This window comes from Notolepis coatsorum (genome assembly GCF_963971535.1).
Source record: "Notolepis coatsorum genome assembly, chromosome: 7".
NCBI classification, from domain to species: Eukaryota; Metazoa; Chordata; class Actinopteri; order Aulopiformes; family Paralepididae; genus Notolepis; species Notolepis coatsorum.
The window spans coordinates 97,224,889-97,242,137 of NC_140171.1; the positions used below are offsets into that span (position 1 = coordinate 97,224,889).

General features: G+C 47.4%; 1 protein-coding gene across 1 annotated transcript in view; it reads left to right on the forward strand.

Annotated features, from left to right (window-relative positions):
* Positions 1 to 9,640: 9,640 nt before the first annotated feature.
* Positions 9,641 to 17,249, forward strand: part of grap2b (GRB2 related adaptor protein 2b) — a 97,615-nt gene continuing 90,006 nt past the window's right edge. Inside the window, 3 exon segments of the mRNA XM_084319287.1 lie at positions 9,641 to 9,678; positions 10,236 to 10,362; positions 10,365 to 10,391. Coding sequence (XP_084175413.1) covers positions 10,312 to 10,362; positions 10,365 to 10,391 — 78 coding nt within the window. The 5' untranslated portion in view covers positions 9,641 to 9,678; positions 10,236 to 10,311.

Here is a 17,249-nt window from a genome sequence, read left to right on the forward strand (position 1 = left end):
GTCACTCTTTCTTGACTTGATTTTCACCGGTATTATTGACAGCACACATTCATTTTCTCCGGCCCCAGTGAGGCAGGTGGCCTCTTGCGTGAAGGGAACTTGAGGGCCTGATACTTCTCGAGCGCCATTGATCCTTTCCTGGGAGGTGGAATTTTCTTCTTTGCTTTTGTGTAGGATGTCTGGATGTTTTAGTGCACATTCCTTACACTCCGTTCTTTTCTTGCAGAACTTGCTGAGATGGCCCATGGCCAAGCACCCGAAACACAAGACTTTTGACTTTAAAAACTCCACCCATTCCTTGTGTGGTTGACTCTTGATTTTACTACAAGTGTCTAGGGCGTGAGCTTGCTGACAGTACATGCATGGCTTCTCAAAGGCACTCCCTTTTTTGTTTTTCCGTGGTGACGGTTGTTGCGAAACTCCCACGTTTCTCTTTCCTAGCTGGGGGCCTTTCCCTCTCACTCCTTCCAACTGTGGTTGGACGGCTGTCTGGTAGGTCACCGAAGAGGGGATCCGTTGCAATTTTGGCTTGACGCTCTATGTAGGTCACCAGGTCATTACATTTTGCTCTTTTGTCTCTTCTCTCTTTGATGTTGTAGGCTTCAGTGCGCCAACGCTCTTTCAATTTGTAGGGTAACTTGGATACTACCGTCCGTAGGTTGGTAGGGTTATCCATTTCCTCCATTGCATCGATGTTGTTATGGTTTGTAACCGACCCCAATCGCACAACACAAGACAGGTATGATGGTTTGCCAAGAAACAGATATTTATTGAACAACAGGGAAAAACAGGGAAAAGGGCACTGTCCCTTTAAGGGAGAATCACAAATACAGGAATATAATATGAGGGGAAGGAAAGGTGCCTTTAAGAGGCGGGCAGGGAAAGGGAACACTATGGGAAGGTAAGGGAACGCCTAAGGGAAGGTTAAGGGAACGCCTTGGGACAGAGGAACTAGAGACTAGGTAAACCAGGGACAAGGAGAACTAGGGAGAGAGGACTAGGGACTAGGAGAGCTAGGGATAGAGGACTAGGGACTAGGAGAACTAGGGATAGAGGACTAGGGACTAGGAGAACTAGGGATAGAGGACTAGGGACTAGGAGAACTAGGGATAGAGGACTAGGGACTAGGAGAACTAGGGATAGAGGACTAGGGACTAGGAGAACTAGGGATAGAGGACTAGGGACTAGGAGAACTAGGGATAGAGGACTAGGGACTAGGAGAACTAGGGATAGAGGACTAAGGTGGAACAAGAAGGGGAGAACTAGAGACAGAGGGGACTGAGGCCCGCGGAGGCGGGCTGGGGAACAGGGAGGAACTGGGGAGGGCTGGTGGAAATCATCTGGGCCGCTCTGCAGGACAGAGGAGATAGTTAATGCACAAAGGGAAAAAACAGAGCAGGTGCAGAACAGTCCAAATAACAAAGTGAACAAAGTAATAATATCTTCGTGTGACAAACACACAGGGGGAGATGTAAAGTCCAAAAATACTATTCTAAGTGAGAACCAAAAACAGAGGCAATACGCTGGGGAACAGCAGCGGGACGAGGGCAAGGGGCATTACGCTGAGTGAGTGACATCACAATCAAAACTCACCCAGGCGTATGCGTAAAGGTACAGGGACAGCAGCTGCGGGGTGCCGGCTGTCCGAGCCGAGGACAGAGTGGTGCAGGAACAGGCAGCGGGGCGGGAGCGTCGCCACCGGGGCGCCGGCTGTCCGAGCCGAGGACAGAGTGGTGCTGGAACAGGCGGCGGTGGAGATGGCGGTGGCGAGGGTATCGCCACCGGGGAGCCGGCAGTCCGAGCCGAGGACAGAGTGGTGCTGGAACAGGCGACGGTGGCGAAGGTGTCGTCACCGGGTAGCCGACTGTCGGAGCCGGGGAACAGAGTGGTGCGCCACTGCTTGAGTGCGCACCGGAACCGAGAGACGCGTCGGGGTGCGTCTGCGAGGAGGAGTGTGCCAAGCACGAAGGTCTAGAAGATGCGCGTTGCGCGCTGGTCTGGAGAGCGTGCCAAGCTCGAGGGTTCTTGGAAGATGCGCGTTGCGCGCTGGTCTGGAGAGCGTGCCAAGCTCGAGCGTCCTTGGAAGATGCGCGTTGCGCGCTGGTCTGGAGAGCGAGCCAAGCTCGAGCGTCCTTGGAAGATGCGCGTTGCGCGCTGGTCTGGAGAGCGTGCCAAGCTCGAGGGTTCTTGGAAGATGCGCGTTGCGCGCTGGTCTGGAGAGCGTGCCAAGCTCGAGGGTTCTTGGAAGATGCGCGTTGCGCGCTGGTCTGGAGAGCGTGCCAAGCTCGAGCGTCCTTGGAAGATGCGCGTAGCGCGCTGAGGACTGGAGAGCGTCTGCGCTGGTCTGGATGTGCGTCAGGACGAACAGCTGCGCGGGGGTCTGCAGTGGAACGCTGGGGTGCCTCCCGTGGAAGTACAGGGAGCGCAGACCAGTCTCCCCCACAGGCAACGGCGACAGCTGGCGAAGGCTGGAGCAAACATCTCGACGCCGGAGAATGGAACAGCATAGGCAGACAGAGGATCTCCCGAAAGAGTCTAGATGTTTAGAGAATATGACTCGGCAAGTATACAACACGACCCCACGCCAAAACGAGGGGAAGCGCCCTGGTATTTAAAGCCCACAGGGGGACTAATTAGCCTGCCACCACAGGTGCGAGAGATAATAGAATATCGAACAGGTGTGGCCACTAAGGGTAAGGAACGAGAGGGTGGGGGCTAGAGAGAGTGAGTGAGAAGGGAAAATAAACAGTATAGAAGGGAAATAAACAGTATAGGCTTAAAGAACAGAGAAAAGGTAGTGAGCAGCGGGCAAAACCTCACAGATGTCCTCCATTATGTTGCGGCATCCGACCAGAAACATTGCATAGGCATTTAGCGCCTTTCCATCTTCAGACTTGATCTGCGGCCATTGGAGTGCCTTGTCTATGTAAGCACTGGCAATCCGTAGCTCGTCTCCATAGTGCCTGTGAAGCAGTCGCTTTGCTTCCTTGTAGCCCCTGCTAGGTTGCATGTGAACGCAGCTGCGAACTAGCTCCTGGGGTTCACCATTTTTTTTTTTAAATTGTTCCAAGAAGTACAATTTATCTTGATCGTTGTCTGTCTTCTGTTCTATTGAGTGTTCGAATGCTCGAATGAAGGACTTGTATTGAAGTGCGTCACCCCTGAACACTGGGATATCCCTTGTTGGTAGCTGTGATTGCCTCTGCTGCTTTACAAGGAGCTCTGTGATTATGTTCTGTTTTTGCATGACCTTCAGCATGTCATCATCTTCACTGATGTTGGAATGAGAGATGAGAGAGTCTTGCTGAGCCATTTGTGGTGGTTGGATGCGTAGCATCCTTGGCTGTGCATGATGGTTTGCGTTGTCTGGTTGAGGAGGCGAGGCGCAGGTTAATTCGTGATTACGCTCCCTCTGCGGCTCCTACTCCCACCACCCTCTGATCCTCTGCAGCGCCTACTCCCACCATCCTCTGACCTTTGATACTCGTTGAGCACATTTAGCTTTGCGCTACTTTCAGCCAAAGCAGTCTCCATCTCAAGCTCTTCCTTTTTAGTTTTGAGTTTAGCTTCTTCAGCTTTGAGTTTAGCTTCTTCAGCTTTGAGTTTGGTTTCTTCCAGCGCTAGCTGCTGCCACTTCTTCAGTGCTGCGGCACGTTCCAGCAACGCTGCATGCTCTGCCTCTTGTTTAGCATGTGTTGCTGAAACTCTTGATCCCAGTGATAAGCGGCTTACTTGAAACCCGTGTGGGCGGGCGTGTCCAGCGTGGCTGGTGTGTGAAGCGCTGTCATCGGGTTGGACGCCATCTTGCAAATCTTTTTCCGTTTCAGGCTCTTTTTGTGGCTGAACATCCTCTTTATGCTGATCCTCCACCTGATGTGATGTGTACACAGCTGCAATCCATTGTTTTGTCGTTTTCATAAAGTGTCTGATGGGCGCCATTTTAGGCTCAAACCAACTATCTTGGTCACGTGCTTGTTCCTCCTCAGATAATAGGCATGTCACTTCTTTATTAAGACAGTTGAATTCCTCTAATACATTGGCAAAGTCATTTTCCATCCCTTTTTGGACGTGTTGTACATTTTGTACGTCCTCCATTAATGACTCCATCATATTCATTTTATTAGACAGGTCTCGCAGCCTTTGTCTTCTTAGTCCAATGCATTTTTGCAACTTATACTCCAATCCTTTTTCAGTTAATTTATGTGACCTTCCCTGATCTTTGGGATTTCCCACGTCATGCTCCTTTCCCGCATCCATCATAACAATTGCAGAGTGACTCATTCTAGTTTGCAACGTTCAAAAGCACCTTTAACTTAAAAGTCACTTTTCTTATTCTTAGATCAAAGCAACTTCTAATATTATGACGCACTCTGCTTGGTTGAGTTAAGTTTGCGACGTGAGATTGCCTGCAGGGGAACTGTCACTTTCGTGTCATTCTGTCACGTTCATAATATAATGAATATTCATAGTATTCATATTTATTCATTGGCCGTCGGCGAAGCCTTCGCTCTTCGCCCCGTCACGGGCAGGCAACATAACAACATGAAGGCTTCTCATTACCTTGTCGTAGAATCAAGGGATTGGCTGTTTTCCTACTTCATGCTGTTGTCGTTCGGATCCATCCATCCATTTCCAAGTCCGTTGCAGTGTTAACAAGCTCCGTAGACTAGTTTTTTGACAATTGTAGGTGTATATATCCGACGGTCTTTGAGTTTCACAAACCATTAAAGCAGAGTAGGTCATTAACGGGAGTCTGAACGCGCACGACAGGACCACAGTGTACCGTTTAGTATTTAATAAATAAAAGAAAAACATAACATGTTAAATCGCTGTTCGCATGGTCAAAAAACTATAACGCTACCCACTACTCTGGGTTCATTCACAAAACTGCCGCTGCCTGTTACCCAGCTGACACTAAGTAGTCACATGACATTCCTCACATGACATTCCTAAGCCCTAAATTGGCTCCTACAAACTCCTTTAATCCATACCTGGTTCTCCCCTACCGCGAAGCGGAGCAGTAGATAACCCATAAAGGGGAAGAGGTTCTTACTGCGTCTGTAATATAGAGAGAGCACAAGGTGCCCAGTGTGGGAATAGCTTCCATTGTGGGAATAGCTGTCAGTGTGGGAATAGCTGTCAGTGTGGGAATAGCTGTCAGTGTGGGAATAGCTGTCAGTGTGGGAATAGCTGTCATTGTGGGAAAATAGCTTTTCTAATTGAGTGATATACGTGTAAATGGAACCAGGCTATATAAAGGAGACGTAAATGGGATCACTGTGTGCGTGTCCTTAATGTGCATTTCATCTAACCCTTTTCTCTCCGGGTAATGCTCATTATTATTTAACCCTTTCCCCACCCCTGCCTATAGCTCATGGTTAAAGGTCTCTACAGGTCATTAAGGAAGGGTACTGCTTTGGGGAGCGAATACATCATCCATCTTACTGCCATCAGGTGTGGGAGGGCTCAGGAAGTATTGGGGGAAGTGGGGGTGTGTGGGGAGCTACTGCTGATCGCCCTGGAGGGCAAGAAGGACCAAAGTACCATCCCTAGGTCAGTGAATCCTAGGCCCCATCTGCTCCTGCTGCTCGACCTCCACTTTGACATTCCTGGCCTACAGTCGGGGATCCAGCTAGACTCAGCTCTGCTGCGTCCCGCTACCAGGTGGCCGTGTACAACCACTCCCATAAAGCAGGGATAATCCACCCTGCTACACTTACATAAATAAATCATTCAAATGTGTGAGAGTGTGTGTGTGTTAAGGCTGTCCCCGAAGCCTGTTTTTGGGATTCAAACTTCGTCAGGGTTTTTCGAACGTATATTTCGAACCTTCGTTTTTAATTCAAAAAGAAATTTCAAATTTTTATTATTTTTATAATCTTTTTTTCTTTTTATAAATATCCTCAAACTAAATCCTCAATTTGAATAAAGTGATTAATCTGATTAAACGAGTCTTAATTTTTTTTTTAAATCAACTTTCTTTAATGAATATAACTCATCAGTTTCTTAATACTCATCATCATCAGGTGGCTTCTTCGTTCCGAAGGTTGCCTATCACTCTCCAACCCATTCTGTCCCCACTTCTTCTCTCTAACTCCGTGACTCCGCCTCTCACTCCGCTCCAATTACAGACGTCGTCTACCCAGCCTCTTCTTGGTCTTCCACTTCCTCTCTTTCCATCCGCCTTCCCCATCACCACCTTCTTGAACATTTCCCCCGCTGGATCCTCTCAGAACATGCCCGCACAACTCCATCTTTCTCTTTTTCAACCTCTCCAGCAGCTGTCCTCTGTTATGGTTTGTATAGCGACCCCAATTGCACGACACAGACAGGTAATCAGAGTTAGCCAAAGCAAGGGCATGATTTATTAATACAAAAAAAGCGGCACTCAGCCTTTAAGGGGGTAAAAACATCAACTTCCATGAACACAAAAAAAGGCGGCACTGTGCCTTTAACGGGCGAACAGGCTGGGAAAAAAGTAACAGGAATATCTTCGTCCCTACACCGAGTAGGGCTCGGCTCTGCCAAGGAATCTTCTTCCTCCCGACCAGATGCTGCCGAGGGGCAATGCAGCACACAGGGGGTCCGAGGGGAACGGGGTGAGAAACGGGCATCCTCCCGTGGAGTAATAGGGAGCGATGGCGGGCCTCACCCCAGGAACGAGGACCATGAAGAGGGAGTAGGGAAGCAGCCGGCACGATGTCTGGAGTGGGAACACTGGAATTCCCCAGTCCTAGCAGTGGGGAACAGGGTAGCTACACACAAAGTGGAGGCCATGCTAGCTCTACACATAAAGTGGGCTAGCAGAGGGAACAGGGTTAGCTGCCAGGGCATAGCAAGCTACAGGGCCTATGCTAGCTGTAAGGCTACATCCACATAGAGGCTGTGCAAGCTGCTGGAGCTAAGCTAGCAGACTGCTGGACTAGCTGAGGAAGCCGGTTAGCTGCAGGGGCTTAGCTAGCTACAGGGCCTATGCTAGCTGTAAGACTACATCAACATAGAGGCTGCGCTAGCTGGTTAGCTGCAGGGGCTAAGCTAGCAGACGGCTGGACTAGCAGAGGAGAACAAGCTAGCTGAAAAGACAGTCCTAGCTGTGGGGTTAGCTTGCAGGGGCTGTCTCACATACACTGTCTGTGCCGGCTGGGGTCATCGACTGGTCGGGTTGTACTGTTATGGTTTGTATAGCGACCCCAATTGCACGACACAGACAGGTAATCAGAGTTAGCCAAAGCAAGGGCATGATTTATTAATAAAAAAAAAGCGGCACTCAGCCTTTAAGGGGGTAAAAACATCAACGTCCATGAACACAAAAAAGGCGGCACTGTGCCTTTAACGGGCAAACAGGCTGGGAAAAAAGTTACAGGAATATCTTCGTCCCTACACCGAGTAGGGCTCGGTTCTGCAGCTCTGCCAAGGAATCTTCTTCCTCCCGACCAGACGCTGCCGAGGGGCAATGCAGCACACAGGGTGTCCGAGGGGAACGGGGTGAGAAACGGGCATCCTCCCGTGGAGTAATACGGAGCGATGGCGAGCCTCACCCCAGGAACGAGGACCATGAAGAGGGAGTAGGGAAGGAGCCGGCACGATGTCTGGAGTGGGAACACTGGAATCCTCCCGTGGAGTAATAGAGAGCGAAGACAGTGTCCCACTCCAGGAAAACGGCGACAGGTGGTGATGGGTGGCTCGACGTCTCACGCCGGAGACGCGGCAGTAGATGGTGGTAACAAGAACGACCCGACAAGGAGTGGAGGGGAGTCTGCAATACAAGTACTCTCCCGAGCTGATCGCAAACTCCCATCAGGTGCGTGAAGGACAAAAACGGCACGCCCCCTCGTTGGGCTGCATGCAAGATTCCTCCAGCCCTCACATCCTTCTTGCATACCCGCTCTATACTATACTGTACTATAATATTAGTGTAGCCTAATCTTTATCTGCAACTGTGAAGAAAAACCCCATTGGTGCCAGGAAAACAGCCTCTCCCTGAACGTCAGCAAAACAAAGGAGATGATTGTGGACTTCAGGAGGTCGGGGGTCAAGGACTACAGCCCCCTCAGCATCGACGGGGCACCGGTTGAGAGAGTCAACAGCTTTAAGTACCTCGGAGCCTACATATCCGAGGACTTGACATGGACCACACACATTGACAGTGTTGTGAAGAAGGCACGACAACGCCTCTACTTCCTCAGGCGCCTAAGGAAGTTCCAAGTCAGTCAGAAGATCCTTAAGAACTTCTACTCATGTACAATAGAGAGCATCTTGACTGGCAACATCACCTCCTGGTTTGGGAATAGCACTGCACAAGACCGAAGCAGACTACAAAGAGTGACACGTTCAGCCGAACGCACAATTGGAGGGGGGCTCCCCACCCTCCAGAACATTTACAACAAGCGTTGCAAGGACAAGGCTAAGATAATCATTAAAGACTCCAGTCACCCGAACAACTGCCTCTTTGAACTGCTGCGGTCAGGCAAGCGATACCGGAGTCTCAAGGCGAGCACAGAAAGACTCAGAAGAAGCTTCTATCCCCAGGCCATCAGGCTGCTAAACGAACAATGAACACTACACAACAACAACCACCAAACGCACATAGCACACACATCCACACTCACTTTAAACAAACACACTGTAGCACCCACTCCACACACTTTATAGCACACACCCACTTTAAACAAACACACTGTAGCACCCACTCCCCACACTTTATATTTATTGATGAAGGATTGCACTACAACTCGTACACCTTACTGTAAATTGTACCTAAATTGTACCTCATCCCATTTCTGCTTTGCACTATATAGTACTGTACATTAGTACACTGCATAGTATTGTATATTATATGGTAACTCAGTTACGTCTATTCTGCATCGAACATTGTACATATGTCTATACCGAACACTGTGACCTCATTTTCTTCTTCTAAATTACATGCTATACTATGTTATTTGATACTATCTTGTCTAGCACAGTCTCTGGAGCGTAACAGTAAGAAGCATTTTGTATGAAAGTATTCTGTACTTCTGTATGACAACTATTAAAGAAACTTGAAACTTGAAACTTGGTTTAAACAGAATGAATAGACAAATAAAAAGGATATATACAATATTTCTAATATTTTTTTTATTAAAAATCAAAAATTCGAATGTTGATTTAGAATTCGAATGTCAACGTAACGAACGAAGGTTCGAAGGTTCGAACGTTTGGGCTCAGCCCTAGTGTGTGTGTGTGTGTGTGTGTGTGTGTGTGTGTGTGTGTGTCACTGTGTATGCGTGCGTGTGTGTGTGTGTGTCTGTGTGTGTGTGTGTGTGTGTGTGTGTGTGTGTGTGTGTGTGTGTGTGTGTGTGTGTGTGTGTGTGTGTGTGTGTGTGTGTGTGTGTGTGTGTGTGTGTGTGTGTGTGTGTGTGTGTGTGTATGTGTGCGCATGCCAGTGCATTCAAGGAGCCATGCTGTGAGAAGCCTGCAGCTCAGGTACTTGTGTTTGTACCGGCTCGTGGTTGAGCTTGTGTTTGCATCTACTTAACATCCTCAAAATGGCTGACAACAGAAAGCCTGTTCGCGCAAGTGCAGCAGGCAGCCGCCTTGGCCAAACTGCACATCCTGTGAGGTGACAGTTTCAGTTTGTCGCCACGCCGTGAGCTACGGTCCCGTTGACTCTGCTTGCGGAGGATTACAAGTTACATGGTGAGTTACACCGTTACACCGTTTTCTGTCTAGCTGTCACAATGTGAATTCAGGTCTGCTGTCTAGCTGCGAAGACAGTATTTGATTTCCAAATAGCAAGACTATATTCTTGGCTAACTGAACAGATGTGTCTTTTTTTACTTTCACATGACAAATGACCAGTGAGGTGAAATTACAGACCAAAATATCACTTCTGTAGAAATGTACTATTTTATTTGATCTTATCTCATTTTGATATGTTATTGTATTTATCGTACTACTACTACTTTATTTACGTTATTTGATACACACACACACACACACACACACACACACACACACACACACACACACACACACACACACACACACACACACACACACACACACACACACAGCACCTTATCATGTAAATAATTTACTATTTTATCTTAACAACTCAATCATATCCCTATTAGATTGTGTTTGCTTTACCTACATCAGAAGCGTTTTATGACTTGGTTGTGCCGTCTCCCAAAAAACAACTTCAAACGAGGCTGTACTCTCTTCTCTTCTCACTCTGTCTCTCTTCTTGTCAGCCTCTGTTCTGTTCTGGCTGCCCTCTCCTCCTCTCTCTCCCCCCTCTCTCTCTGTCTCTCTCTCAGTCTTTTTGCCATGGAGGCCACGGCCAAGTACGACTTTGACGCCACGGCAGACGATGAACTCAGAGCTTCAGAAGGGGGGCCGTATTGAAAGTAGGGACACACACACACACACACACACACACACACACACACACACACCTACACACACACACACACACACACACACACACACACACACACACACACACACACACACACACACACACACACACACACACACACACACACACACACACACACACACACACACACACACACACACACACACACACACACACACACACACACATTTTAATGATCTATTTATGTCCACAAGTATGTCAAGGACATAAACACTAATAATGCAATCAGATATTGAGAGACAGTTAGTTACAAAAGTACCTAAAAAACACCATCGATGTTGTTAACAGAACTCAACTACAGGGCGACAATAATGTGGTCAAGAGGCATGGTTTCTATCTTGAGCCTGAACTGGCGTGACTTCTCTTTATTCACATGGTTAGCAACAGTCATACAACTCTTCTCTCTCTGAGAGACATTGGGGGGCGTGTTGCTTATTAACAGCGGAAGAGTGCAAAAATGCTTCCGCATTCGTCACCGCACACCACTACGGTAATGCGCCTTTCCTTTCACGCCGCTCAGACAAATGCATATGGCATTTCCGCGTACATTGCAACGAATCACTTGGAACCTCGGCTGTCTTTAACTATGAGTGAACACAACGCAACATTGTAACGTTAACGTGTACTTTACTATGGAATATACATGTATATTATCGCGACGCGTCGTCAGACTAAACAGTGTTGTGAACACAACACATTTTAACGTTAACGTGTACTTCGCGACGCGTCGTCAGACTAAACAGTGTTGTGAACACAACACATTGTAACGTTAAAGACTAAACAGTGTTGTGAACACAACACATTGTAACGTTAACGTGTACTTTACTATGGAATATACATGTATATTATCGCGACGCGTCGTCACAGACTAAACAGTGTTGTGAACACAACACATTGTAACGTTAACGTGTACTTTACTATGGAATATACATGTATATTATCGCGACGCGTCGTCACAGACTAAACAGTGTTGTGAACACAACACATTGTAACGTTAACGTGTACTTTACTATGGAATATACATGTATTGTTAGAAAATGTTTTGGATCTAAATCACTTGGAGTTTGAAAGTGATATCAGAAGAAACTACTCAACCTCGGCTGTCTTTAACTATGAATGAACACAACACTCTAACTCACCATCTTTAGATAATGAAGTACTCAACCTCTACTGTATTTAACTATGAGTGAACACAACACTCTAACTTACCATCTTTAGATAATGAAGTACTCAACCTCTACTGTATTTAACTATGAGTGAACACAGCACTCTAACTTACCATCTTTAGATAATAAAGTATAACCTCTACTGTCTTTAACTATGAAGGAATTACAACCTTTATTTAATGGTTCATATTTTGATAAAAGGTAATTTACTATATTTGTATGGCATTTACACTTAAAGTAGAAAAACAAAAGTAATCTGTAAAATAATAGTGAATTTCCTGTGAAAAAACATTAATTTTTTACAGTGTACGTTACACACACAAATGCTACATTATGACACATTTTACAAAGAAAGGCCTATGTTAAAGTGCAGCTTGGCTTAGAGGATAATGTCTTGTATGAACTACCAGTAATATAAATAATATTAACAACAAAAATGTGTTCCATCTTCATGTCAGATGATTTTCAAAAAGGAAAATGTACTACGCCTCTGTCGTCTACTCTAAGCCATCCTAGGTTGTCAAAGTGGGCAGGGGTGAGGTGGGTTCTAGAGCCATGTTACTGACCAGACACTCTATATCAGTGATGTCTGTTTACTGCAGAGTGGCATGTTAGCTCAGTAGTGCTCAATCAATCAATCAATCAATCAATCAATCAATCAATCAATCAATCAATCATGTACCTCGGCGCAGCTGAATAACAGTAGGAGTGATCGCCTGCTGCGTCCATCACGTGTATGGTGATTAATATGAACCAAAGCGTGTTAATATGTGTCGAACCAAGCGGGGATCTCATGCGCATGCGCGCGCGAGCACCTCGCGAGCACGCCGGTGCACCTGGGCGAAGGAAAAGGAAAGGCGCATTACCGTAGTGGCGTGCGGTGACGAATGCGGAAGCATTTTTGCACTCTTCCGCTGTTAATAAGCAACACGCCATTGGGGGAGAGAACGAAATGGGTGTGTACCTTTGCTTTTATAGTAGCCATAAGGTAGAGTACCTGGGTGGCTCTGCCTAGAGCGCCCTCCAGTGGGGACAGATATATGCAACTAAGCAACCACAGGTGGAGACAATTATATATACAGGTAAACAGTTACTAGTGTAAACAGCCATATGTACAGTTAGACAGTTACTAACAATCCTACACAGAGCCTCTGATCTTAACAGATGTAAACGGACATAGGCCCTGGCCTGTACTTTCAGCCAGGCAAAGCACAGCCTGCAGCCACTACAGTGAAGGCCATTATGCAAAACATTCAAATGTTGAGCCGGTGTGTTTTGCCTGGTGCCGCCAGCAGCGTTCAGGCCAAGCCGTCTACTGTTACAGTATCACCTCAACTTACTACCTTGTTTAAATCTACAATAGGCATTTTTATTTGCCTGTGTTTCTTTTAGTAAAAACATGTCAAAACTCTTTTGATCCCTATTTCGGGCCATGTTGAATGTTGATTCCAGATCAGTTTTCCTCTTCATATAATAATAATAATAATAATAATAATAATAATAATAATAATAATAATAATAATAATAATAATAATAATAATAATAATAATAACTTTATGTGTATAGCACCTTTCATACAGAAATTGCAGCTCAAAGTGCTTCACAGCAAAAAAAATAATAAAAAAAGACAGGCATAAAATGAACCATGCATAAAGACAAGTGCAGACATATAAAACATTATTGGTTACAGACATACCTTACAGACATACCACTAACCTTCTTACTGTCCTCTATACTGTCATGCACTCTTCCTAATATACTAACATACACTCGACACTGTAGCACTCTGAACACTTTGATGAACATTGTTACTCAGCTGATAGAGTTGTACCCTTCCTGCTGACTTGTCGTACAAAGCTTGTAAGTCGCTTTGGATAAAAGCATCAGCTAAATGACAAAATCAAATGTAAATGTAAATGTAAACATGTAAAACGAGCATAAAAAAGATTAAAAAGATAGCAGCAAGGTAAGGCAAATCACAGTTTTTCACATTAGGATGTAAAATCCCAATAGGCCTATCTGTTTACGGTTTGATTACGTTTTAAAATAGGCAGTAATACAAATAATAAAATAGAATAGACAGTAAAAAAGTGCAATAATAGTAGTTACTAATAGTTAGTCAAATAGAATAGATGGTAAAATGATTCAGTACTGCAGTGCGATAAAACAAAACAGTATATAGTATAATATAGTCATGAGGAGTAAAGGAATTACATTAAAGGACTATGGGGGCTTTCACACTAGCCATTCGGGGTCGAATCAGAGCACGATCGCACCAAAATAGGGTGTGATCGTCCCTGATGAGAACGCTCCCCCCCGTCACCGGGGACGCTGATTCGCTCCAAACCTGGACCGCTGGAATAGGTGGTTTCGGGTCCGTGCCAGTGTCCCCGACGAGGGAGCGGGGGGCGTGGTGTGCAAGCTTACTGTAATGCTTTCATGCTTGCTTGAATTTTGGGCAGCAACAACTGGACAACTGGCGCTCTAGGCGCAGCCACTCAAGACACCACCAGGTGGCAAGTATAAATAGAGATGTCTCCTCCTACTCGATCTCTCTCCCCCACCTACCTCTCACAGAGGAGGACTCATGTGTTACTGCTCTTACCATGTGAATAAATAAACCACGCCAGTTAAAGGATAAAGATAGAAACCATGCCTCTGGACCATATTATTGTCCAGGGGGCGAAATAATAAGGGTAGCAAGTTTAGCTAAAGTATAGGCTAGGTTAGCACCGGGAGTACCGCGTGGCTAGACGCTAGGCCAACAGGAGCAAAAGCTACGCCCACCATCAAAGAGCAACATGGAATCCAACACGATGATCCTGCGCGTCAAGAGGAAGCGGGGCACCGACCCCACCGACGGGCTGCTGGAGCACAAGCGGACCCGCCCGGAGAGCAGCGCGCAGAGCCCCGAGGAGGCGGCACCGGGGGAGACAGAGCCTGCTGAGCACAACGGAGGCGAGGGGGAGAACCCCGTCTTAGAACGCGTGGCGCCTGCTGAGCACAACGGAGGCGAGGGGGAGAACCCCGTCTTAGAACGCGTGGCGACCAAAGGGAGGAGCAAATGGCCCTTATTCAATGGAAAAGCAGAGCTGGGAAGAGCGCATGCTATTCTGCATGCACGGTGTGGGACTGAAGGAGACGATCCTGGCAGCCCCCACGGGAGACCTGACGGCGGAAGAGCAAGCCCTGGACGACCAGCGTAACGCAGACGCGTACTGTGAGTTAGCGCCACTGCTCGACGACACCAGCTTGGGGCTGATATTCCAAGACACTAAAGACAAAGGCAGAGAAAGCCTGGAGGTGTTGAGAGAGCATTACATCGGGCGAGGAAGACCCCGAGTCGTGGCCCTCCACATAGCACTAACAGCCCTGAAGAAGGGGCACACCGAGACTGTGACCGAATACGTCAACAGAGCGGAGCAGATCACGACGCCATTGAGGAGTGCAGGAGAAGCACCAAGCGATGGGCTAATGATGGCGATGATGATGAGAGGACTACCAGAGCTGTACAAACCGTTCACACTCCTGGTAACACACGGTTCAGCGGACATGACGCTGAGACTGTTCAAGGCCAAGTTAAGAAACTTCGAGGCCTCAGAAGATACCCACCCAGTCGCCGCGGAGGCGGGAGAGAGGGTGTTGAAGGTCCGAGCGACGCCAACGGAAAGGACCAGGCCCACGACAGAGCTGGCGTGTTGGCGATGCGGAGAGAAAGGCCATCGGAGAGGTAACTGCATGTGGACTGTCTGGTGTGGCTTCTGCAGATCCACGCGGCACGCAGACAGAGCGTGCATGAAGAAACGCGCATGGACAAGATGGCGGCAATGGTCGGCGTGAGACAAATCGAGGCGACGCCTGGAGAGTAGCGGGACGAGAGGGACGAGAGGGCTTCATCCCCAGGGCGCAGACAGCGTACGTCACCAGGCCAACGCAGCAGCAACAGGCCCAGAGGAAGGGACTGATCGTGGACACAGGTGAGTCGTCCCACGTCATCAACGACAGGAGTCGGTTCAAAAACTTTGACACAACTTTCCGCCCGGAGAGACACAGCATGGAGCTGGCAGACGGAAAGCACACCTACGGGTTGGCGAAAGAGAGAGGAGACGCACAGGTATGCCTCACGGACAGCGGGGGGCACCGGCGTACAGTGACGTTAAAGAACGCTCTCTATGTACCATCGTTCCCACAAGGACTATTCTCTGTAATAGCTGCTACTGCGAACGGTGCCAGAGTGTTCTTCATTGAAGGTAAACATTTTCTTGTAGAGCCCAACGGTACGCGATTTGACATAGAGGTGTATCAGAGAATGTATTACCTGAAAACAGAGTGTAATGACAACGTCAAGAGTAATGGTGACAATGATATGTGTACAGACAGAATGGCGACAGAATGGCGCTGCATCGACCGGCTGCCTTTCTGTTCGCTCCGTCGAGACTGTGCTTACTTTTGTTAATATTTATAGTTTTAAGAGTTTTGTCTGTACCAACAGTAGGTGCATTTAATGTGTATGACCGTCAATCACTTATAGACATCGGATTACGGGAAACTTACCGATTGGATTACTCACTGGACCAGCTTTCCGAACCGCAACAATGGCCTGAGGAGATTCTCCGGAGAATGGGACCAGATCCTTTGTTCCTTGATCCCAGGAACAAAGGAACCAGACGGCGTGGGAAGAGAGCTGGGATCCGTAACAGGCTGAGATCCAGACGCCACCGAACGCCATTGCCCAGTATATTGCTAGCCAATGTACAATCAATTGACAATAAACTGGATGACATCCGAGCAAGGATTCAATACCAAACACCGAACACTTCTTTATCCACCGCAAGGATCATACAGCAGAGTCCGGTAAACAACGTGGAGGAGGTATTGCCTTCATGTTTAACAACAATTGGAGCGATCCAACTAACGTGAAGGAATTATCCAACCACTGCTGCCCAGACCTGGAATATATAACCATCAAGTGTCGTCCTTTCTTCCTCCCGAGGGAGTTAACGGCGATCATCCTTGTAGGAGTGTATATTCCACCGCAAGCCAGTAACAACGTCGCGCTCTCCAGACTCCACGACGAGGTAAATAGAATACAAGCGGCGAACGTTAACGCCGCCATTTTAGTGCTGGGTGATTTCAATAGCGCCAATCTGAGAAAGGTATTGCCTGACTTCTATCAGCATGTGACTTGCAACACCAGAGGCGGTAACATCGTAGATCACTGTTACACGCAATTTAAAGGTGGCTACAAGGCTCATTCTGATAGTGGCTTTGGTAAATCAGATCACGCGTCCATCTTTCTTTCACCAATGTACATACAGAGAATCAAAAGTACTCCTGTAGTCTCGCGAGAGGTGCAGAAATGGGATTTGACGTCAGAGGAGACGCTCCGGTCTGCGTTTGACTGCACAGACTGGAATGTGTTCCGCGACACAGATAACATTAATGTCTACACGGAGACAGTGCTGGACTATGTTTGTACTTTGGTGGAAGAAACAATCCCCACTACCAAAATGAGAGTTTACCCAAATCAAAAACCCTGGGTAGACAAATCCGTCCGTGAAGCTCTGAGAGAGCGCACCAAAGCATACAACGACGGCCTAGTGGCAGGCAACATGAATGACCACAAGGTGGCGCGATACAACGTAAGGAGGACAGTGTCA